The following is a 22,824-nucleotide window of genomic DNA, read 5'->3' as shown; positions in this document are numbered from 1 at the left end:
CAGTGCTAAATACTGAGCCAATGCTTTCTGAAAGAACATAGTCTGTGGTGCTGTGGCCTTGCAATGGACAGTAAATACGGTTCTTGCCAAAACTCCTTCTTTGTCTTGGATTAAATACTTGAAATTTTTTTCTGCTTCCTAACTTGCTCATTGATGCTTTTTGAAGTCTTGCAGTTTCAAGCTAAGGTAGGTTCTTTCTGCATGCTTCCTGAGTCACGAGTCCTCACTCCATGCCTTGTACTGACAGTGCTGCAGGGCAGCTTGTGTGCACCCCCTGTGGGAAAGGAAGCCTTCCTCCTCCACTTTAGCATAGATGACAAGTGAAGAACTCGTAGAGCAGTCCCGCTACAAAGTCCAGCCATTCGCTGATGCTTTACACTGTCCTGGGAAAACAGTTAAGTGTTTCACCAGATCTGTTTAGATTTGAGACTCTAAACTCATAGATGTTGAGCTTGGTAGCTTCTGCTAAATTACCTTTACCAGGAGTACATGAAGTTGCCCCACATTAGAACAGTTGTTTTGGAAACCTGAGATGTAAACCCATTCATGGAATTGGCACAGAAAGCGCAAGTTGGTTTAACCGTCAAAGGGAGTTTTGCCAAGGCCTTACTGTCTGCACATGAAGTTTGAGTTCTTCAGTGCAGAACAAATTATCTGTTTTCATTTTTAGGCATGTCAGACCCGAACTGGCCTGGAGAGAGTCCTGTACCACTCACGAGAGCCGATGGCACTAGCACTGGGTTCCCAAGATATGCAAATGATAGTGTATATGCTAACTGGATGGTTTCACCCTCAGCGGCAAAATTAATGGACACATTTGATAGCTAACATTTCTTTGTGAACGGTAATGGACTCCCAAGGGGGAAGAAACATGCCAAGAGCATCAAGTCCACCGGTCCTTTGTGCACATCATACTGGCCAAGACCAGCCCCAGGTGGCAGACTTGTTTTCTGTAGTTTGTTTTAGCTGGTTTTCAAAATGGTTTTACTTCAAGTAGCTGGTGGTCCTCCCTCCTGGTGGTCCTCCCTCCTAGCACACCTGTCCCACTGGGTGGGTGCTCCGAGTCTCTGGTTAGACCCCCTTTCCTTTTAGCATTGGGTAGTACCTCTGTTGGTCTGCCCATCAGTAGCCACCTCGAACTCTGTGTTCACATGTGTGGGGTCTGCCATTCACAACTTGGATGAGAAATTGTACCTGAAATGTCTGATTTTCCTGGTGGATAAAAACCTACCACGCCCAAAGGATGTTTTAACATGAAGCACACATACAAACAACATCAGTTGAAAAACCTGTCCTTGTTTAGAAGGAAAGCCCAGCATAGGACTGGGTAGTTGGCACCCAATCAGGTCCACTAGGGCTGGAGGGGGAGAAGGGAGCCTCAGGGCTGTCCTCGGCTCAGCATATGACAGCCTGAATACAGATTTTTTGGGTTTTTTAACCATGTATGTAGCCTTTTCTTAGGAACATGCTCTGTTTCTGTCATGGTTAAATGGCTCTTAGATTTAGCACAATGGAGAGATTTGGTGTTACCCTTGCTATGTACAAGGCGACTGGAAAGAAGTGACCCCACAAGACGTAGTCCCCCCTGTTGAGCTCTCGGCCACATCTCACGTTCAACGCTGCGTGATTCCTACCCGCTGACCAGAACAGGGTGAAGAGCGGGGCATTTGGAGTGGAGTGGCCTTCAGGCCCAGAATTGTGGTAACAAGCCTTGAGCCACAAATGCTGCCCCTCAGCACACTGCTGTGCACCCTAGCCACTAAAGAGTGTGCTCATCCAGTGCTTGGGGACAGGTGGGTCTGTCTTGTTTTAATCCCTATCTTGTCAACTCATACCCAAAGGGAAAGATAAGTTTGTCTAGTTGTATTAGAAGTTCCCTGACACCGACTGAGGTGGGAGAACAAGGTTTTAGCTCTTATAGAGCTTGTGTGAAAGGCACATGGATCAGCTCTCCCCATCTGTCCTTTATGCTGCTATGGTACGTGTTTTGGTCTCCTCCGTTCTGACCACGACTCATGTGTAAGGTCCTTGTCTTTCTGTACTGACAGTTGTAGCCGCAGACACTCTGCACTCCTCCAGGGCTTTAGGGGGTGGCTCTTGGAAGTTTCTTTGGCTGTTATGGACTGTCACTTCCCACGAAAAAGTCACATTACCAAAACACTGCCTGGTCTTCAGACTTCAAGCACTGTGATAGGACTTTTAAATAGTCATAATAAAATACTATATTTTATGGGCATTTCACAAACACGGTAAAATTATGACATTTTATGTGGCTGAGAATGCTCAGATAAGTATACCGGATAGAGCCTTATGGAGTGTGTGTAATAATTCATGTGCACACATAGCCAGACAGAAAGATGAAAATGCTTATTTCAGCATATAATATGGCTTTAGTTTGGGCCATTTTTTTTTTCAGATACACTGTGATAAGGTTTTCTTTATATAAATATCTCTAGTCATGGGACCCATTTTTTTCAGATATGCTTAATAATAGTTTTATTAAATGCAGAAATATGGATAAATTCAAATTATTCAACATGCCTGCATAGTAAGTGTGAATTGCTACAGCAGGTTAGCTCTCAAGGGCTGAGCTGCAAGTCTCAATAGCTGGCCCATCTGTGGGGAATTAACACTTGACTAATAACCATTTGTCTGTCTATTCCAGAGATAGAAAAGTACCCATACTTGTTAAAAGTACCTATACTTGTTAGCGCTATCCAACAGATTTTTCATCTACATATATGCAGAAGTTACTATATATTAAATATGACTGAGTATTAAGTAGCAATCTGTCAGCCACTAAAATTTGTAAGATCCATTTAAGAAAGGCTATTAAACCATACCATGTTGACTTGTTTTTGTAATCAAGGTGACTAAGGAAATAATTTCAGTTGTGTAAATAAAATGATAAATCATAAAATGTGTCAACTTTTTCTCTCGTTTTAACTTCCTGGTTGCAAAAAAAAATCAGCTTGCTGATTTTGAAGTCTACACATAATTCAAATGTCACAGAATCTGTTGTAACTGTGGAAGAGCAACAATGACGAAGCAGTGGCTCTTGGTGGTGTCACTGGTGTCTTGTACAATATTCAAATGAAAGTCAACGAACCCTGTGACTCTAGGATTTCCTCCCTGAAGTCAGGGACATCCTCCTTACAGGTGGCCTTCCCCAGAACAAATAGTGGCCAGTTTTGATAGTCACTGCTATCTGGAACTCTTAGCTGTTAATTTCCTGAAACTTCAGTAATCTCTCAGTTACTAAAACTTAAAATGTGCATAGTCATGAACAAACATGGCAGACGGTGGAGGGAAACTGTCCTCAGCCACTTAGAAAGCTTAACACACCAGCTACTTAGTTTGTTTTAGCCTCCGTCCAAGGCGGTGACAAACATGAGTTGTTAATACCAGTCTGGTCTGTAACCACATTGTGTGTTGAGTGCCAAGAGCCGGAGTCATTTCCAGTGCACACATGTGTGCTCATAGACTTTGCATGTATCACCCAATAACTGCCTCACCCATCAGGACCAAACTCGGGCCATCCTGACAACCTTTGCTTTCTCCTACTTGAGTCTGGACCACAAAAGCTGGAAAGAAATACATGCTGAAGCTTCAGAAGTACCTCGGGGAAGTCTTTTACATTAATATGTTGGAAGCAAACTTCCTTTTTCAACAGCATAGACTATGGAGGGTCATGTGTGTCCCTGTGTATTGTTACTCGTTACTTCCCCCTAAACAACATACCAACTCCTTTGAAAGATTCCTTCCTCTCATATCCTGCTGTGTGGTCAGCTTATTTGGGTGGAGAACTATTTAAGCAGATCCAAGAACACGTCCTAGATAAATACTTCCTATGTAAGAAAAGAAAGGGGAAGCATCCTTCCCACTGTTTTAAGAAAGCATTTCTCCCTAGGCAGGCAGAGTGGAGGGCAGCCATCCCGCTCCTTTAAGCACCTTCACATAGCATATTCAGCTTCCCCTGCCTCTAGAGGGCTGGTCAGAAAGAGCAGGGATTCTCTGCAGATTTGCCACCATGGCTTCTGCTGCCAGCCAATACAGAAGAAAGTCTCCCATCTGATCATAGCACCTTAGCTGAACTCCATAGAGTTTCCCACTTCACTGGGGATTCACAGGATGGAATATCTTGGGTAATATCATGAGGAACCACATCTTGCATATAGAGTGGTTAATTGGGCACATTGTCATACCCTATAGCAAGGCCAGTGAACCTCTTGAGGATAAGCCTCATTCACTTCCAGGGTTACGGAGACAAAACATTGAACGTTATATATATATAAAAAAAACCTAGTTTATCGTTGTGACTCTGGCATTGTGTGTTGTGGCAAGTGACAAGATGTCTTTGCAGCTACAGGGACGTGTTAAATTACAAGACCTGGCTAATAAGACGTCTCAGCTGAAGCTCAGGCATGGGAGACTGGACAGGGACACGTCTTGAATGGGGACCTGGAGCCCACAGCCTGAGACCATTCTAGCCATTACGACTTTAACAGCTCTGTTCTGTACTAGGGTACCTGTGTCAGTTGACACAGTAGTTCAAGGTAAAAGTAAGTGTTGCTAAGAAAGGTAAGGGAGATACATTCTACAGCGTAAACACAATAGCCAGTTTTTAGTTTGGGGCAGAAACATTTTTGATATTTCATAATAAAGATATCTTGAAAATGGTCAACTTCATTAACAAAAAATTAAGGTTTTTTTTTTAAAGGGTCTGTTTCATTGTTGTCATGCTTATACTTAGGACTGGAGCAATTGTTTTGTTTTTGTTTTTCTGTTTTCATCTCACCTCACTCCAATCCTTTCATGGGTTTAGGAGTGTGTAGTCCATGTTTAGGTAATACTTACGGCTGCTTACACTACCTGATGCCAGAGGACTGTAGGTGATGGGTGGTGCCTGTATTGTAGCCCTGTTGTGAGCCTCCATTTCCATCAAGACATGGCTTTCACACAACTTGGGTCTCCTTTGAAAAGTTTAAAGGACTTGGGAATTTTTCTGGTGACTCAGGCCATGGGGCCTGGTAGACTGACATTCTTGAATTCCTGAAAAACGTAGGGTCAAGGATCAGACCTGAAGCTCTGATTTACATCTCAGTTTATAGATAGAAAAGTGGACTTATAAAGAGTGATTCTTAAGAATGGGAGTAAATGCTTACCAGGCAGGGGAGATACCAGGATCACAAAAATTAGGAGTACTCTTGACACTTGGGAGGCTAAGACAAGGTCACCACCACAGTAGGCGACACTGCCTCAAAAAAGGAAGTGTTTTACAGATGGAAGAATTCTGGCTTCTTAGAAAATGCTTGGAGCAGGAAGTATTACAGCAGATTGCAATTTTAAAGGTGTATGATAGGAATTACCTGCATTGTGGCTGCCTTGCAAAGGATAAGTTCTTTGCTGCTCAGGGGAGAAGACTACAACCTTTTGAACTGCTTGCACATTGTGCAGAAAGCTTCAGGGCTCCAGCCTCCATGTCTTGGTGTCCATGCTGGCATGGGCTTTTGCCAATGCCGCTGCCTGTGGGTCGTGAGTGCCACTGTAAGTCACCCAAAGAAACTCATGGGTTCCCCAAGTCAGACTGTCTTACTAGTTCCCTATGTGGAAGGCATTGACATTCATTCATGTTTCTCAGGAACAGCGTCACACAACAGGGAGGAGTTAATTTGTCTGAACCTGTGAGGCATTTCAAAGAGAAATGGAGCGAACATCTGTCTGAAATCATCTGGTGCTACCATGCCACTTTCAGGGACACCTGAGATTCAGAAAGAAAACAGTCCCCAGTCTAAATGTGTGTTTTATAATGCCTTCTTGAGCCTCACAGAGGTCATCCTTTTCGGAGTTACTTGGTTTTAACCAAAGCTTTAGGTAAGCCTCCTGTTTAGCATAATAGTTTTCTGTAGCAGGTTTTTGTTTGTTTGGTTGGTTGGTTTGGTTTGGTTTGGTTTGGTTTTTGCTTCAATATAACCCCTTTGGGCAGAGTCCTCCTCCTTTGGGACAGTCTTCTCTGGGAAATAGAAGTGTAAAAGCTACTTAACTCGCTGGCCTTTTTATGGCAATGTAAGTCAAGAAGAAAGTCACAAACATCCAAAGCCTTGTGCACTATAAATAAATCAATAAATCAATAAATCAATAAATCCTGTCTTGTCTCTGTGTTTGTCCCCTGACCTAGCCATTTGACAAGCTGTTTGTGCTATCAGCCACATAGACTGGCATTTGTTTCAGGTGGAGGTCTACATTCTAAAGGAGAGCTTAAACTGGTACAATGTAGCCTACTGGGTAACTTCTAAGGTCAATGCTGATATATGGTTCATCCACCAGTAAGTATCAAATCAGATTTCTCATGAGGATCTAATACATTGGCGTGAGGGCAGAGAGCAGGACAGTCACCAGGTTCCTTCCTTGAAAGGCATCAGAGAGACAGGATCCCATGCTGTAGAGATGAAGGGTAATGTAAGCAGGAAAGAGCAATAGAATCTAGCCAGAAATTAGCTGACCTGGGAGTGAGAAGGAGGGAAGAAAGTGTAGTGAGAAAGGGCAGCAGTGGGCAAAACACGATGTATACAGATGAAAATTTAGCAATCAAACCTGTTATTTAAAAAAAAAATAACTGCCTGCCTTCTTGGTTTCTACAGTAACAGAATGGTGTTATTAGTACCAGCCATGAGAAGCCCTTGGTAGGATATGCGTTAGGTTTCTCTAGGGAGACAGAACAAACATAATAAAGCCATATTACAAAGTAGGAACTATTAGCTTGGCTTACACGATATGGGCTGTACAGTCCAACAATAGCTGTCCTCACACTGGAGAGGCTGAAAACCAAGAAGCTCTTCAGATCGTGAGGCTGGATCTGATACTGAAGGGCTGGGGGGATTCCAAGAGAGGTGTTGGTCTTCATTTGATCTCGAGAGTGTGAAGAACCTGGTTTCAATGTCAACAGAACATAGCAACAGGATAAATGCACTCACCAGGAAGAAGCAAAGGCAGACAGTAAGTACCAATTTTCCCTTAAACCTCTTTACACTGGTACCATCATGGGAAGGTGCCACCTGCTCTGAGCGAGGGTCTTTCCCTCAGTTAATCGTCAGAAAGTACCTTCACAGGACCACCCAGAAGCATGACTCTTAGCTGATCCCCGATCAAATCAAGTTGAAAGCCTAGACTAATCACCATAGGCTGTAAGTGCAGGTTTAATCATTTTTCTAGCTCTGCCTTTGAGTCACATTAGGGAAGTGTGGATAATCATTTTGTAGAACCTACTAGAAGTATTAATTAGTTCTACTCCTGTCATTTCCTCTCCCTAACTGGTATGATGCAGAAAACAAAGATCGATGTGGAGTAATTTCAACCTGCCTGTGTATGGAAAGGCCCTCTGGAACCTCCCAAACAGCCCAGAGGCTCTACTTGGTATTAATTTGAAGAGAATATATCATTGGACTGTTTCTACCCATCAGCCCCCAAAATTGACATGGGGACTTTTTGTTATTTATGAAAGCTTAGGCTTGTTCCCAACTAGCTCGTATAACTTCAGTAACCCATTTATTGTAATCCATGTTTGCCACATGACCTGTTACCTCTCACTATGTCCCTGTAGGTAGGACTTCCTTCCTCCCTCCCTGTCTGGCTGGTAAATCTCACCCCACACCCTCCCACCCCTCACTTCTTCCCCAGAGTTCCTATCTCTGCCCTGAAGTCTGACCCTTCCCTCTCCTGCCTAGCAATAGGCTATCAGCTCTTTATTAAAGCCAATCAGAGAATACCCCAGGTATGTGAGGAAGGACAGAAACACATCTTCGAATAGTGCATGAAAATGTTACCCCAACAAATAAGCTTCTCCTTATTAAGATTTCAAGACAGTGGGTAGGGGTAATGGCTCAGCAGTTAAAAGCACTTAACTCTTGCAGAGGATTCTGGTTCAGTTCTCAGAACCCAAATGGTAGCTTGCAACCACCTGTGACTTCAACCTCAGGGAATCTGGAACCATCTTCTGGCCTCTGCAGAGAGCAGGCATGAACATCATGCACAAACATACATGGAAGTGAAACACTCGTACTCAAAAATAAATCCTTAAAAAGGTTTTAAGGAGACTTCTTCAGGGCTGATGTCACACAGCCAGAAAGTACGTCTTGCAAAGGCTCAATGTTTTCGGGTGAAGGCTGAGAAACTGATAACATCTGTGGGTCATCTGAAATGCTTGTTATCTGTGCTAAGTGTTTACCACAAGCAAGGTGTACTACTAGGAAGCAAAGTGTAAAGCAGAAAGAGCAGTGGGTGTGTGTACCAGACACCAGCAAGCATGCTATCTAAGTGGGTAGGAATGTATACCTCAGAAGATACATTTGAGTCCTTGTTGCCTGAACTGTGGATTTGACCTTATTTGGAAGTAGGGAGATACTTCCCTTCATATATGGAAGCAGATTAAACTGGGGTTATAGTGAATTAGGGAGGGCCTGACTCCAATGACTGGTGTCACTGAATAGAGAGGGATATGTGACCATAAAGAAGAGAAGAGTGAAAAGCAGTTTGAAGATAGAGTTATGATGGTGTTGCAGATGCAAGGATACTGAGGGAAACTAAGTGGGGTGGTTTGAATGAAAATGGCCCCATAGACTCATAGGGACTGGCACTATTAGGAGGTATGGCCCTTGATGGAGTAGGTGTGGCCTTATTGGAAGAAGTGTGTCACTGGGGAACTTTGAGGACTCAGAAGTTCAAGTCAAGCCAGGTATGCCTCAGTCTCCTCCTGCTGCCTGCAGATCAAGATTTAGAACTCTCAGATCCTCCTTCAGGATCCTGTCTGCCTGCCTGCTGCCATGCATCCTGACAATAATAAACTAAACCTCTGAACTGTAAGCCAGCCTTAATTAAATGTTTTCCTTTATAAGAGTTGCCACGGTCATGGTGTCTCTTCACGGCAACAGAAACCCTAAGCCCCCCAAGGAATGTCAGAAACACCAGAGGAAATGTCAGAAAGGCTTCTCCAAAGTACTGTGGAGTCAGACTATGATGCCTGCTGTTGAGCTACAGCCTCCAGAACCATGAGAATCCAGTGGCTGTGTTCTTGTGTCACCTTGTTGGTGACAGCTACAGCAACTCTAGAAAATAAACCTATGACCTGAATTCATAACTAATTTCCCTTGTTAGATGTGCAAAGCCACGGGTACTTTGGTACCTGCCTTGGTTTTTTTCCTTTTGATATTCTTACTTGGTCTTGCAGCTCAGATAAGGGGCTATCCCTCACCCCACTTCCATTATATAATCACACCTCCAGCTTCAGTTTTAACTCCACAAAGAAAGTTATTTGAAAGTGTTGCTTTTTAAACTTCCAAATGTAACAGTATACTTTCTAATTAATTCTCAAAATCTCTATGGTGTTTTGAATAAGATGCCCTCCATAGACTCATATATTTGAATGCTTGGGTCCCCAGTTGGTGGAACTGCTTGGGCAGAATTAGGAGTAGGTGTGGCTTGTTGAAGGAGGTGTGGCTTTGTTAGAGGAGGTGTGTCACTGGGAGTGGACTTTAGGGTTTCAAAAGCCCAAGCCAGGCCCAGTCTTACATTCTCTCTGCAATACGGAAATCAGATGTAGACTCTCAGATATGCTCCAGCACCATTGCCATGCCTGATTGCCTGCCAGCCCCCACACTCTCCACCATAATGAATGGACTAACCCTCTTAAACTGTAAACAAGTGTCCAGTAAAATGCTTCCTTTATAAGGTGCCTTGGTCATGGTGTTTCTTCACAACAATAAAACAGTAACTAAGACAATCTCTAACATTAGCTTTTTATTGTATGATAACATTATAGTCCAGTCTTTTATTGCAAATATTTTAGATGGAGCTTTAAGAGGCTTCAGGCTCATGTTTTGAGCCTTTTCATGGACTGTGTTAGGACACAGAGAAACCTTATGGGTCCCTTTCTGGTTAAGTCCACCTGCTTTTGCCATTTAAGATTTCAAATTGTAGAACTGTAGAGGTAGAAATGAATCAGGTAATCCTGGATCGCATGCCTCTCCACCAAATACTGTTATTCTATGACTAATTGCTGGTATTATCTAGGAAAATCCTTAATTATAGTTTGTTTCTAGTTTTTCTAGAAAAAAAATTCTTTTTTTAAAATTTTTATTGTTTAATTTTTTTACATTTGTTTTTACATTTTTATTACATTCACTTACCATGTGTCCATGTACACATTCACATGCCTGCCACAGTGCATCTGGAGGTCAGTGGACAACTTCCAAGAGTCTCTTCTTCCATCATGGTCCCAGGGATCAAACTCCAGCCCTTAGGCTTTGCAGCAAGTGCCTCTGCCCAGGGAATCTTCTCGCTGTTGGCCCTGCCCAAAGTTTACATTCTGTAGTACATATGCAGCTTATAGGAGGTATGAGCCCTTAAAGAGATAATAGCGTTTACGGGGGACTAGACGGGTATCTGAACAAAATGAAGGAAGTTATAGACAGATGCGGAGGAGACAAATCAAAGCAATTTGTGAGAGGGACATGGATTCTGGGAGACAATCAGAGGGAAATGATTTCTGAGTTGGAATGTCATTTGGAGACTTCTGTTTTTGCAATTACAAACTATCTTTTTTTGTTTTGTTTTGTTTTTTTGTTTTTTTTTTTTTTCAAGACAGGCTCTCTCTGTGTAGTCCTGGCTATCCCAGAACTCACTCTGTAGACCAGGCTGGTCTCGAACTCAGAAATCCACCTGCCTCTGCCTCCCAAGTGCTGGAATTAAAGGCGTGCACCACCACCGCCCAGCTAATTACAAACTATCTTAGTCAGGGTTTTTTTTTTTTTTTTTTCTGTGAAGAGACACCATGACCAAGGCAACTCTTATGAAGGAAAACATTTCATTAGGGCTGGCTTACAGTTTCAGAGGTTCAATCCATTATCATCATGGTGGGAAACATGGCAGTGTCCAGGCAGATATGATGTTGGAAGAGCTGAGAGTTCTCCATCTTGATCTGAAAGCAACTGAAGACTGAGTCTTCTACACTGGAAGTAGCTTGAGCATATATTAGACCTCAAAGCCCACCTTCACAATGACACTCCTCCAGCAAGGCCACACCTACTCCAACAAGGCCACACCTCCTAATAGTGCACTCTCTGTTAGCCAAGCATATCCAAACATGTGAGTCTATGGGGGCCATAGCTATTCAAACCACCACACAAACTATTGCCCATTGGGCCTCCGAAATATTCTCCACTTTGGTCTGTAAGGCATTTCTCAGCTGAGTGCTTATGTTCGGTTACTTGTTCCCAAATGTTCCTTGGTGAAGTGAGTGCTTTTCAGAGAGGGCTCAACAGTTGCAACTGTAAATACAGTACAGGCACTCCTTCACTTAAAATGACTCTACATCCTGCTAAACTTACCATAAACTGAAAATGCCAGATGTTGCTATGTATTTACTCCACTTCGTCAACTGAGCAGCATAGCTTAGCAATACACGTGCTGATGGTTGACTGTTGGGATTGTGTGGTTTAAGGGGTTGGGGGGAGGGGCTGTGGCTCTGCATGAGAGCTCACTGTTGCAGATTACCAGTGAGGGAAGTAGAACAGGGAACAACCACAAGCCAGAAAACCAGAATTCAATTTGTTAACACCCCAGGGAGAGGAACCTGTGCAGAGTCAGCTGTGCAGAATGACAAGACCGAAGTGCAAGCGGCAGGAGTCTGGAGTCAGGCAATGAAATGCTCACAGAAATGTCGCCCTACCTTTGGTTATCAGGATGGGATCTCATCCACTAAGATTTAAGCCTGGTGCTTGTAGTCTAGAGCCTGAGCTCAAGGAGTCGGTCACCCTCTGCAGCTGCCTCTCTATCTTCACTGCCGTGATGCTTGAAGAGTCTTGATCTTCAGTGGTCTACTTGACACGTCAGCTGCATCCCTCCAGCAGGGTGATTAATGCTTAGGGGGTCTTATAAGTGTGAGGACAGAGTCTTACAGACACTAGATAGCAGTTCTGTGCTTGCTCCTACTCCTCCCGACCCCCAGCAACTGGGAGACACATCCTAGCCAAAACAGCCACCTCAAGGTTATAAGTCCAAAGACTGAGAAGGGCAGACCTGCCCAGCCCATAGACTACCAAACGTAAGTAGTACACAAGAGGTTTCAAAGGAGAAGAATATTAATATGTGGCCTGGAAATCATTCTTTTGATATTTTGGTGAAATTGTGGCTTTTTTTTTTTTTTTTTTTTTTTTTTTTGCTCTTCTGCCTGAGACTAAATTGAAGGATTTTGAATTAACTGCATTTGTAGAGGAGATTTCAAAAATAGCCCAGCGCTGACTGTGTCCTGTGGTTATTAGTGGCCAGCCTTGTGTAGATCTATGGTGAAAAAGAGCAAGCTGAGCAAGGCAAAATACAAAGGATACCATTGAAGGAGAGGAGGAGCACCAGAAAGTGTAGACAGATTGAAGAAAAGCCTCATGCCAAGTGGAATGGAGGGAGTGATAACCTCAGAGCCAGACCCCACCCAGCTCAGCTTCTGATTTGTAAAAAGGAGATATGAATAGTAAAACAGAATTAAAGAAAAGCTTAGGGCCAGGCGTGATGGTACATATCTTTAATTCTAGCACTTGTAAGGCAGAGGCTGTTGGATCTCTGAGTTCCAGCTAGTCTGGTCCACAGAGCAAATTCCAGGACAGCCAAGCTTAGGCAGTGAAGGAAACCATATAAAACAGAAACCTAGTGGAAATATATTTGAATAAGGGGGCCATGTTACTGCCCCAAGCAAGGAATAGAACTTGGCAGCTTTGACCATGTGGCTTTAGAGTCAAGGAGAAAGAAAGGGGTTATAAAATCTCCTTCCCCAAATAAGAAAAGCCACTGAGGCCAGGAATAGGTCAGGGATGCCTTGTATGGAAGCCCAGAGAGGCCATTGTGTAAAGCTATGCAGGTGAAGTCAGGGTTTCTTTGGAGATCCCAAATACTAGGCTTGTGGGACACCTGCCAAGGAGAGCTTCTAGCAGGATGTGGAACCAGCCCAAGAGAAATGTATGGCAGTCAACAAAGATGAAAGGAGTTGGAGATCTGAAGAGTGCTTTGACATCAGATGTGGAGATGCAGAAGTTGGAGTTTGCCCGGCTGGTTTTTGATCTTGCTTTGGTCCAATATTTCTTCACTCTGCTCCCTTTCCTCCCTCTTGAAATGGTAATATATATCCTGTGTCATTGTATGTTGCAAGTATGTGATTTACTTTTTTATTTTTATTTTGTAGGGATAATAGTTACAAGATTGCCATGGGTCTCTGAAGAGATTTTAAACAAGTTTAAGACTGCTATAGACCATGGAGACCTTTGAAGTTGGACTAAATGCATTTTGCATTATGATATAGATAACAAGTCTACAGTTGCCAGGGAGTGGGATGCCATTGATTACATGAAACTGGCCCATAGGGAGGAGATTATTGGAGGTATGACCTTTTTAGAATAGGGGTGGGCATATAACAGGAAGAGTGTCACTGGGGGTGGGCTTTGAGGTCACAGAAGCTCAAGCCCGGCCCAGTGTCTCACTTTCTTCCTGCCACCCATTGATCCTGCTGTAAATCTCTCAGTTATCTCTCCTGCATCATGTCTGCCTAAATGTCACCATGATTCCCTCTATGATGATAATGGACTAAACCTCTGAAATTGTAATCCAGACCCAATTAAATGCTTCCTCATAGGAGTTGCTATGGTCATGGTGTCATTGCACAGCAATAGAAGCCCTAACTAAAGCAATGTGCATGTCATTTTGTGTGCATGTCTGTGCACATGTGTGCATGAATGTTTGTGTGTGTGTGTGAGTGTGTGTGTGTGTGTGTGTGTGTGTGTGTGTAGGTCTTAGAAGTAGAAGGGACTATGACTGGGAAGAAGCTATCCTAAGGGAAAGAGCCAATCCTATCATGGTGGTGTATGGCTTTCCTCCTGGGGAGACCTGAACAGATGTCTACTCACTCCAGATAGGGAAATGACAACAGATCAAAGTAGTAAAGATACTGCCAAAGTCCAACATGGAAAGCCAATGAGTTTTACTGGAGTTACTTACAGGAGCAAAAAAAGGACTCAGAGATAGCTGCATCTTCACTGCAACATAGGTGATATAGCTCATATCTCATAGCTCTTATGAGAGCTGGAGCTCACAGCACACAATTTGGAGGCATATCCACATGTTGGAGATGATTGCTTCTAGATAGCTCAGATAACCTCTTCCGGGCAGCTTAGATTGCCTAAGAGTGGCTTTTAGCAATCCTTACTGATTATATTTGCTTTAGAAGAGAGGTAGGTAGGTGGTATATCTGGTCAGTTTCAGGGACTTCCTGATGTTTTTTAGTTGTTTCCTGAGCTTAACTACACTTAATAGAATGTTTCACCTTTAAAACTTCCTGTATCTTAAGGAGCCTGGCTCTAAGATGGAAGGTTTTATCTCGAAGGAAATTGCTACAGAACACTGGTGCAGTGGGTCCCTTCTATTGCTGTGATAAAACACTGACCAAAATCCATGCAGAGAGGACAGGGCTTGTCTGACTTTCACTTCCACATCGAAGACCGTCACTAAGTCAGAACTCAGCTAGGAACCTGAATGCGGGAACTGAAACTGGGGCCACAGAGAAAGCTACTTACTCATTCAATTTCCATGTTTTCTCAATTTACATTCTTATACAACCCCAAACTGCTTATCCAGCAGTGGCGATACCCACAGCAGTCTGGGCAGTCCCACATCAGCAATTCATCAGGCCAATTCGATAGCTGCAAGGCTTCAACTGAGGATCTGTGTGTCACAGTGATAAATTACAACCAGTGCAATCTAGACTATCTTCTGCCTTTTCATTTTCTCTCTGGAAACTGAACAGCCAAACTGTGGGTTTGGGAAGAATTCAAAGGTTCAGACGAAGAGCTAGGAGATGTGCCCACTGTCCAGTGTGTGCACTGCAGAAAACGTAGGCTGTCTGAAGTGTGATCAGGAAGGAAGGAAGATAAAGGGAAGACAGCAAACACAAGCAAGGCAGAAGCCCAGCATCTGTGAGGATAGAGAAGAAAGGAAAATACAAAATGTGTGAAGTGGATGGATTTCAGTGTGCTAAAAAGTGGGGTGCTTTTGAATTTGGTTTATGGGGACATTTATTTGTCTTTTTGGAGACTTTACCAGAATTCATCCATTCACAAGTTCAGTTAGAGCCTGTGGTTGGTACTGAGATGCCAGGAACTGCAAAGGAGGTCTTTCTCATTCTTTCTGCCATAGTCGACATCCAATTTAAAGTGTCCCTAAGGAAAATCCAAGCCCAAGCATTTTTATGGCTGAACATGAGCCTAGAGGGTACACTCTAAAGATCCCTACGTCTGTGAACTTCCTTTTTATTTGAGATAGGGTCTCAGTGTGTATCCCAGGCTGCCCTGGAACTTACTATGTAATCCAGGAAGGCCTGAAAATTATGATTTTTCTGTCAGCCTCCTGAGTGCTAGGACTATAAGCAGATGCCACACCTGGCTTCTGAGGACTTCTCAGTAACTATTAATGAGATGTCAAGTATAATGTAGGCACACAGTAGTTGTGGCCTTGGACTAACAGTGCCAAAGCTGGAGTCTGGCATCATGATTCGCTAAGATTTCAATGAGGTGCCATTTATACTTTTGCCTTATCTTGGAAATTAGCAGTGCTGGGCATTAAATCATTTGCGAAAGGTTCTCATGTTTCACGTCTCCTAGGAGAGAATTCGGCTGCATCTTTACACTCATATTTGAGACTACGGCTGGTAGACAGCAGGCAGCTAACCCATGTTTACTGTTGTTTGTGAATGTGCTAGAGGAGATGGATGTCTGAGGTGACTTCAAGGTGCATCCTAAAGAAGCAGCTTTCCAGGGGAGAAGCTTTGTTCCTGACCACAACTGACACTATTGGCTGACAGTTGTTGAGATCTCTTCTGCCCAGATGGTCTCCTCTAATGCCACAAGGGAAATCCTGAAAACTTTAAGGGTCTGGACCACCTACTTCTAAGACAAGATTGCTGACTGCATATCCAGTCTCTTCCCAACTTTGCCAGTATATTCTTTCCTGAAGAGGCTAGATTCACACACACACACACACACACACACACACACACACACACACACACGCAGCAAATGGAATTTAGATTTAAAACACGTAAGGATCTCTTCAGTGTTCAGTACCGACCTTCCCTGAGCAGAAGGCGCGTTGCCTAACCACAGCCTCCCACTAGCCAGCTCTGCCAGGTTAGCACTTGTCTGAAGATTAGCCACATCTGAGTCTAGCTAAAGCGTTTCTAGTGCATGGTGTTCCCAGGTTATTTATCCCACAAGTCTTGAGCACCCAACTCAGTTGTTGCTTGTTTGTTTTTAGATGAATCGACTCTGTCAGCTGTGGAGGTTTCTGTGCTGGGCACAGGACAGAAGAGGGAGGAATGGGCACGTCCTGGCTGTAAAGAGAAAGCCCTGGCCCTGGAGGGCGGGACTTGGCAGTGGGAGGCGGGACCTAAATGTAGAGAGCGGAACCTGACTGTGGAGGGCGGAGCCGGATCGTGGTGGGCTGAGCCTGACCGTGGAGGGCGGAGCCTCGCTGTGGAGGGCGGGGCCTGGCTGTGGAGGCGGGCGCGCGACCGCACCACACCTTCATTTCCCTCATTTCCTCGCGCGCGCCGGAAGTGGCGGTGCTCCGCGGCGGCGCGCCGGGCCGGCCAGCGCAGGGCGCTGGCCAGGTGTGCAGTTCCCCAGAGGCGGCAGCGCTGAGCCGCGGGCTCGGTGAGTACCGCCGTCTCCTGCCGCGCCTCTGGGCGGCGGCCGGTCCCCTCCGACAAGCCCTCCGGGACGCAGCTGGGCGCGGCGCTTCATCGACGCGCCCTCCCGAGTCTGGTCCTGTTTTGGAGACCGCTGCTGCCAGAGACCGCTGGTTTGCGTGTCATTTTTTTTTTTTTAACCTACTCGTCATCATCTCTGCTGAGTGGCTAAACTTTTTACTGTGGGGTTAAACGCGTCCTCTGGCAGCCGCCCTCCTGCCTCTGATAAAACGCCTCCCTTTGAAAGATGCTCTTGGAGTAGGAATTAGTGATCCCCGGAGCCTGGAAAAACGGAGAATTGTCAGAATGACCAGATAGTTTAGAAAATTCCTGCATATCTGAACAAATGGCTGGGTAATTTGTCAAACACCACAGCGGTGCTTGTGTTTGTGTTGATGATGATGGCAGCGTGACAGTTTGATTACAAATCTAAAGCTTTGCTTAAGTCCTTGTTAAATCTGGAGGTGTCTTTAGCTTGCTTTTGAAATGTACATGCAGTGTCCTGACAGTTCATGTCATTGAAGGCCCCTGGGCCTTTAATTCCTTGGGGTTAATGCTATCTCTTAAAGGTGTATTTAAAATCACTTTAAATTTCCGAAGTAATAAAAGTGTTTTGTGGCATAATGTTCAGGAATATTTGCTACTATTTGTTTTAAATTATGTGACTAAAAAAATACAACAAGGATGTTAGGTTTTCAGTACATGAAGCTTAGAAGAGTTAATATTAAACAACCATCTTTAGTTTCAGATAATTAAGAAATTACCGTTTTTCCTTCTACACTTCTTTTGTAGAGGTATAAAACATATACAAAGTCAACAAATGCATAAAAATTAACTGTCACTGAATCTTTACATGCTTATTACTTTGTCTGCTGCTACACACATCAGATTGTAATTGTAGAGCATTCCCACAGTGCCCTGCTTCTTCCAAATAGGTTGTACTCCTGCTTCCCCATCAGTATTCTGACTTCTCTCATCAGCCATTAGTTTGGACTATTTTAAGCTTCATGTTAATGGAGTTAATATGTAGTATTCTCAGAATATTGCTTGTGGGAGTCACCCTTCATGTGTTTTGATATGATATCATTCCTATCATAGTATGGTATTGATAATTCTTACTGTGTAATGTGCCATTTGCGTGATGTGATTGTTCTTCTGTTCATGAACGTGTGTGCTTCCAGATTTGCTTATTATTTGTTTTAGATTTTAGGAATGTTATAACATTCTTGTGAACGCCTTAGAATGTGAATACGTTTCTTTCAGATGTAGAATGACTGAGACATACGATAGGGAGAAAAATACATCTTAACTAACATGGTCTCTTTTTTAAAAGATTATCTTAACTAATATAGTGGTGAAGGTTGGTTTTAAAAGTATGTCTGTTATGAGTTAAGGCATGGTACTGCACACCTTTAATCCCAGCACTCAGGAGGCAGAGGAAAGTGTATCTCTGTGAGTTCTAGGCCAGCCAAGGATATACCCTGAGACCCTGTCTCAAACAAACACACATATATTCATTAAGTTACTATTTCCACTTCATATTTGCACAAGTGACAATCTTCTCGAGGACTCATTACATTTAACTATCTTTTTACCCATGAGTCAGTTAGAGCAGGCCATGATATGACTGTACAGTTTGATAACAGTTAGGTAAGAACCGAGTTACTCAAGTTACTGGTTGTTAGGGGAAGTGTGGTAGCTGTGAGGGGAAATGAAGCATCAAAGGATAGGCCTAAAAATGAATTGGAAAAATCATGAGATATCAAGACAAAAAAAAAAAAAAAACATACATAGTTGCTGTCACTCCACAAGTACTGGGTGTAAATGTAAAATTGAATTATAAGGTTAGTTTCAGATGTGAATTTTTCCCATTAGTATTGTTATGTAAATAACAACAAAAATCACTAAATATCTATAGGAAGTCAGCATGTAGTTTGCACAAATACAAGAAACAGTTGAGTTTTAAGTATTAATACCCTCAAGTTTGGAAGGTGTGTGTGCACATGCACACACACATACATACATATACACACACACAGCCACTCAATCACTCAGTTTTAGAATATTGAAACACAGAAAGTAACAAAAAAAAACCCTATGACACAGGTCTAGAACAGCCAATACACACCCACAGGCATACACACACACACACACAGACAAACACACGGGCAGAGTAGAAGGAAAGAGAGAAAGAGAGAGACAGAGACAGAGAGACAGAGAGACAGAGAGAGACCCATCAGGGACAGAATACTGGCAAGCATAGGTGTCAACCTTTCCCTTTCTAATTTCTGGTGAGATGATCTGAAAGTCTGACCTTTCAGAGAGCATGGGGAAAGATACCTGTTCTAGCAGCTCCTGAATTCCGCTGTCCTGCCAACACACAGAAATACCTAATATGTATCAAGAAAATAATATTTCTCAAAGCAGAAGTGTAGAAGTTTATGAGTGAATTGATACACCGAAACTCTTAATATTGTTGAAGACATATCCTTAGATACATCCTAATAAAATTTTTAAACTATGGAGAAAATTTTTATAATTTTATAAGCATCTAAAGATAATGTTTTGTTTATTTATAGAAGAATAGAAATCAGTTTTTAAACATTGTTTGACAGCAGTGTAGTGTTTTGATGTGTCCATGGGAGCAGGATCTGGTCATGCATGTGTGCAGTCCCAGCACTCTCTTGAATTGATGATGGTGAATTCAAGGCCAGCCTTAAATACATTAGGAGATTCTGTCTCAGAAAAGAAACCAAACAACAAAAAATGCCCATAGGACTATTTTGAATTTGGAACCTTATCTCTAACCCAAATCATTTGATCCACATCCAGTAGTGTATACAGAATATGCTGTATCAAAACGAAAAATTTAGAAAAAAAATACGGAGTTCAAAGAAAGCAGTAAAACTTCTTAGTTCCAAGTTGTAGATAAATTTAACTAAGACTTTTTAAAATCTTTTTCTATTTGTTTGTTTTGGTGGGTGGTCTTGTTTTTGTTTGTTTTTCAAGACAAGAGTTTCTTTGTGTAATCCTGACTGTCCTGGAACTTGAGACTAGGTTGGACTCAAACTTAAGAGATCTACCTGTTTCTGCCTCCCTTGAGTCTTACGGTTAAAGGTGTGTGCCATTATGCCCAGCCTGAATTTAATTCTTTAATAAACTGGAGAAAAACTTTAATGTGTCAGTTGGTTAGCTTTCTATTATTTTGATAAAATACCTAAAATAGAATGGAAAGGGTTATTTTTTTTTTAAGTTTCAGCTTGTGTTTACTTGGCCCCTGTTGCTTTGGTTTTGTGGCAATATAGTCAACATGGTGGCAGGAATGTATGGCTTACCTTGGATCCAAAAACCAAAGAGAGTGAGGAAGGACCCAGTCTCTAATATCCCCCACCCCATGAACACACCCCCAATCACCTAGCTTCCTTCTGCTGTTCCATAAGTAGCACTAATGGTTCTACTAGCTCCCAATGTCACTATAGACTTGAAGCCACGGCTTCACACATTTGGAGGGACATTCCAGATCTAAGAGCAATTGGAAAGTAGAAAGTAGCTAAAGGCATATTAGAAGGTAATTCTGGGCAAGGGACAAGTTGCATAAACTAATTACATTTAAAGGAATTTAGGCAGCAGTTCCATTTCAAGGATTTTTCTGTTAGTGAAATGCTGTGCTCAGGGTTGTTTAATTGTGGCAAATGATTTTGGAAGGATACACAAAATTTGGGGGTAGGGGTGAAGTGGGAGAGAGACTTTTCACTGTCTACCTTTAACTCACATTTAACCTTTTTTATCCTATGCACTTACTTTATGATATTTTAGAATAACAACCCTTTCTTTTTTAGAGCTGGGGTGGTAATGTACAACTGTAGCCCAGCTTTCTAGGTGGATGAGGCAGGACATTCACTTGAGTTCAGAGTTCAGGCCCAGTTGGAGCAACATAGAGAGACTGAGTCTCAGGAGAACTTAGATATCTATGAAAAATAAGTTTCACAACAGGAGTAGCTGTATCTGGCTGGCTACCTATACTATTATGACCTGTGGCCCAACTGGGAGGGTTATATTTCTAAATACTGTGGGAAGGTAATGCATTATGATGTGAAGATTATATGAAGTTCAGATTTTAGTGTCTCTTGAAACTCAACTCCTTCTGTAATTTCTGCATAGTCTGTGGCTATTTTTGTACTACAGAGGCAGAATTGACTGCCTGTGACACTCTTTGACTTAAAATGTTTGCTTGCCCCTGGTTTAGAGGCCAGATACAGGCAGACCTCTCTACATAAAGGGATTTTGTGTATGAAGAAGCTGCCATTTCAAAGGATTGTAAAATGAGTAATGAAACTTCCTCATCTGCTTGAGAAATAAAGTGTGAATTTTGTATTAGGATTACCTCCAGTAGAGAAGCTAAAACTGAGAAGTCATGTAGGAAAAACTTGACAGAAAAAAATTGCATAGCAGAAAATAATACCTGATGGTTACTGGGCACGTAATGCTGGGGGCGGGGGGGTCGTTCCTTGACTGTTGCGTGTAGTCCTCCAAGGAAAGTTCTATAGTAATCCCCACTTAGATGAGGAAACTAAAGCTGTCAGAGATGGAGGAACTTGTCATGTAGAGCAGATATCGGGATTTTGGCTATCTAGCTCTGAGGCCTTTTATATAGACAAGAAGAACTGAGAAAAATAATTGGCAACATATTAATGCCTTTTTATAGGTATTACCTGTGTTGAAAGAAGGGTCTGCTTCATTTAAGTATTCTACTGTATAAATGTCTGCAGTTTGTTTCATCCTTCCTATCCTTTGTTTTTCAATAAATTGCTTCTATTTCATTTTTAAAACTATTTTAAGAGTGTGTATGTCTATGCAACTTGGAGGCCAGACAGGGGCATTGAGTCCCCTGGAACTGGAACTTCAGACAGTTGGGAGCTGCTGTATGGATGCTGGGAGCTGAACCCGTGTTCTCTGGAAGAGCAGCCTGCGTGCCTAACCACTAGGCCATCTCTTCAGTCCTAAACTGCTTTTTACTTTTATTCTTCTAATACATAAACATACCTTATGCATGTGACATTATATACTAATATTGAGAATTGTATAGTAAAAAGAATTTTAAAAGTGGAATTACAGATTACCGAAAGAATGTTTGCATTTCTTACTAAACCTGTTCTGCAAAGGGGACTACATGTGTGTGCATACATACATATCTAGTTTGACCTTAGTTAAAGGAATCATAATGTCTTGGAAGAAAAAACGGCTATCCAGAGGCTGTTAAAACTGCATCCTGCTCTAGCAGGGGTCTTGAGTTTGGTCTCAGCACCACACTGGGCAGTTCATAGCTGCTTGGAATTCCAGTTCTAGGGAGGCTGACACCTGTTACCTCAGGGGCACCTACACTAACACACACACACACAGTTAAAAGTAATAAAAGTTTTAAAAATGGCTATTCTAGGCAAACTGCCTCATTTTATAAAAGAAGTCCAGAGAGATTAAATATTATGCCCAAGATTACATAACTGTTATGTAGCTGACTTGATTCTCAAACTCATTTTTCTACACAGCCTGCCCCATTTTGTGCCATTTTTTGGCTAACATTCAAGAACTGTGAGTATAGTTTTCTCCAGAAACACCTTATCAAAAGGATCCCTTTGTTGTTCTTGGTACTCAGCACAGTACTTGGCACACAGTAGGTACTTAAGTATTTGTGGAATAAGTGCTGCTTTCTGGGGATCAATCCCTTTGGTTTAAATACTTAGAATTTGTGAATGCTTAAGAAGTAAATGGTTCTAATCTCCTCCTTCCCAGATACTTATACTTTATAATATTATTCTGATAGTGGCCATGTCTTTCAGATAATTCTGTGGCTTTGTTTTGCTGTGTTAAAAAAAAAAGTAACTTAAAAAAAATAGCTGTGGTAGCTCATGTATATAATCCCAGCACTTGGGAGGCTGAGGCAGGAGGATTGCCGTGCGTTTGAAGCTAGCCTGGGCTACAGAATAAGACCCTGCCTCAAAACCAAACCAAACCAAACAAAAAACAAAAACAAAACCTGCCAAGCATGG

The 22,824-nt window shown here is 42.6% G+C and overlaps 2 protein-coding genes and 2 long non-coding RNA genes across 6 annotated transcripts in view; 2 read left to right on the top strand and 2 right to left on the bottom strand.

The window, feature by feature from the left end:
* Ret (ret proto-oncogene) overlaps nucleotides 1–2,930 on the top strand; it is a 44,256-nt gene extending 41,326 nt beyond the window's left edge. Inside the window, exon 20 of the mRNA XM_034511973.2 lies at nucleotides 671–2,930. Within this exon, the coding sequence (XP_034367864.1) occupies nucleotides 671–828 (158 nt within the window). The 3' untranslated portion in view covers nucleotides 829–2,930. The remainder of the gene's footprint in view (nucleotides 1–670) is intronic.
* LOC143443514 (uncharacterized) lies at nucleotides 224–6,853 on the bottom strand. The gene is made up of 4 exons (XR_013112593.1): nucleotides 6,770–6,853; nucleotides 5,370–5,526; nucleotides 4,873–5,052; nucleotides 224–383 (listed from the first exon to the last, which is right to left on the bottom strand). It is a non-coding gene; the product is annotated as an uncharacterized LOC143443514 (long non-coding RNA).
* An 823-nt stretch (nucleotides 6,854–7,676) lies between these two features.
* LOC143443629 (uncharacterized) lies at nucleotides 7,677–10,983 on the bottom strand. Its single transcript, XR_013112764.1, has 3 exons — nucleotides 10,877–10,983; nucleotides 10,182–10,342; nucleotides 7,677–8,000 (listed from the first exon to the last, which is right to left on the bottom strand). It is a non-coding gene; the product is annotated as an uncharacterized LOC143443629 (long non-coding RNA).
* Nucleotides 10,984–16,561: 5,578 nt separating this feature from the next.
* Nucleotides 16,562–22,824, top strand: part of Csgalnact2 (chondroitin sulfate N-acetylgalactosaminyltransferase 2) — a 30,508-nt gene continuing 24,245 nt past the window's right edge. For 2 of the 3 annotated variants that reach the window (XM_034511929.2, XM_034511928.2), the window contains exon 1: nucleotides 16,612–16,742. The gene's annotated coding sequence lies outside the window, so the exon portion shown is untranslated. Of the gene's footprint in view, nucleotides 16,743–22,824 lie in introns of all 3 variants that reach the window. The other variant, XM_034511926.1, reaches the window with a different exon arrangement.

The sequence above is a fragment of the Arvicanthis niloticus genome, chromosome 9 (assembly GCF_011762505.2).
Source record: "Arvicanthis niloticus isolate mArvNil1 chromosome 9, mArvNil1.pat.X, whole genome shotgun sequence".
Classification (NCBI taxonomy): Eukaryota; Metazoa; Chordata; class Mammalia; order Rodentia; family Muridae; genus Arvicanthis; species Arvicanthis niloticus.
The sequence above is the reverse complement of the archived record's forward strand: the minus strand, read 5'-3'. Positions and strand labels throughout refer to the sequence as shown.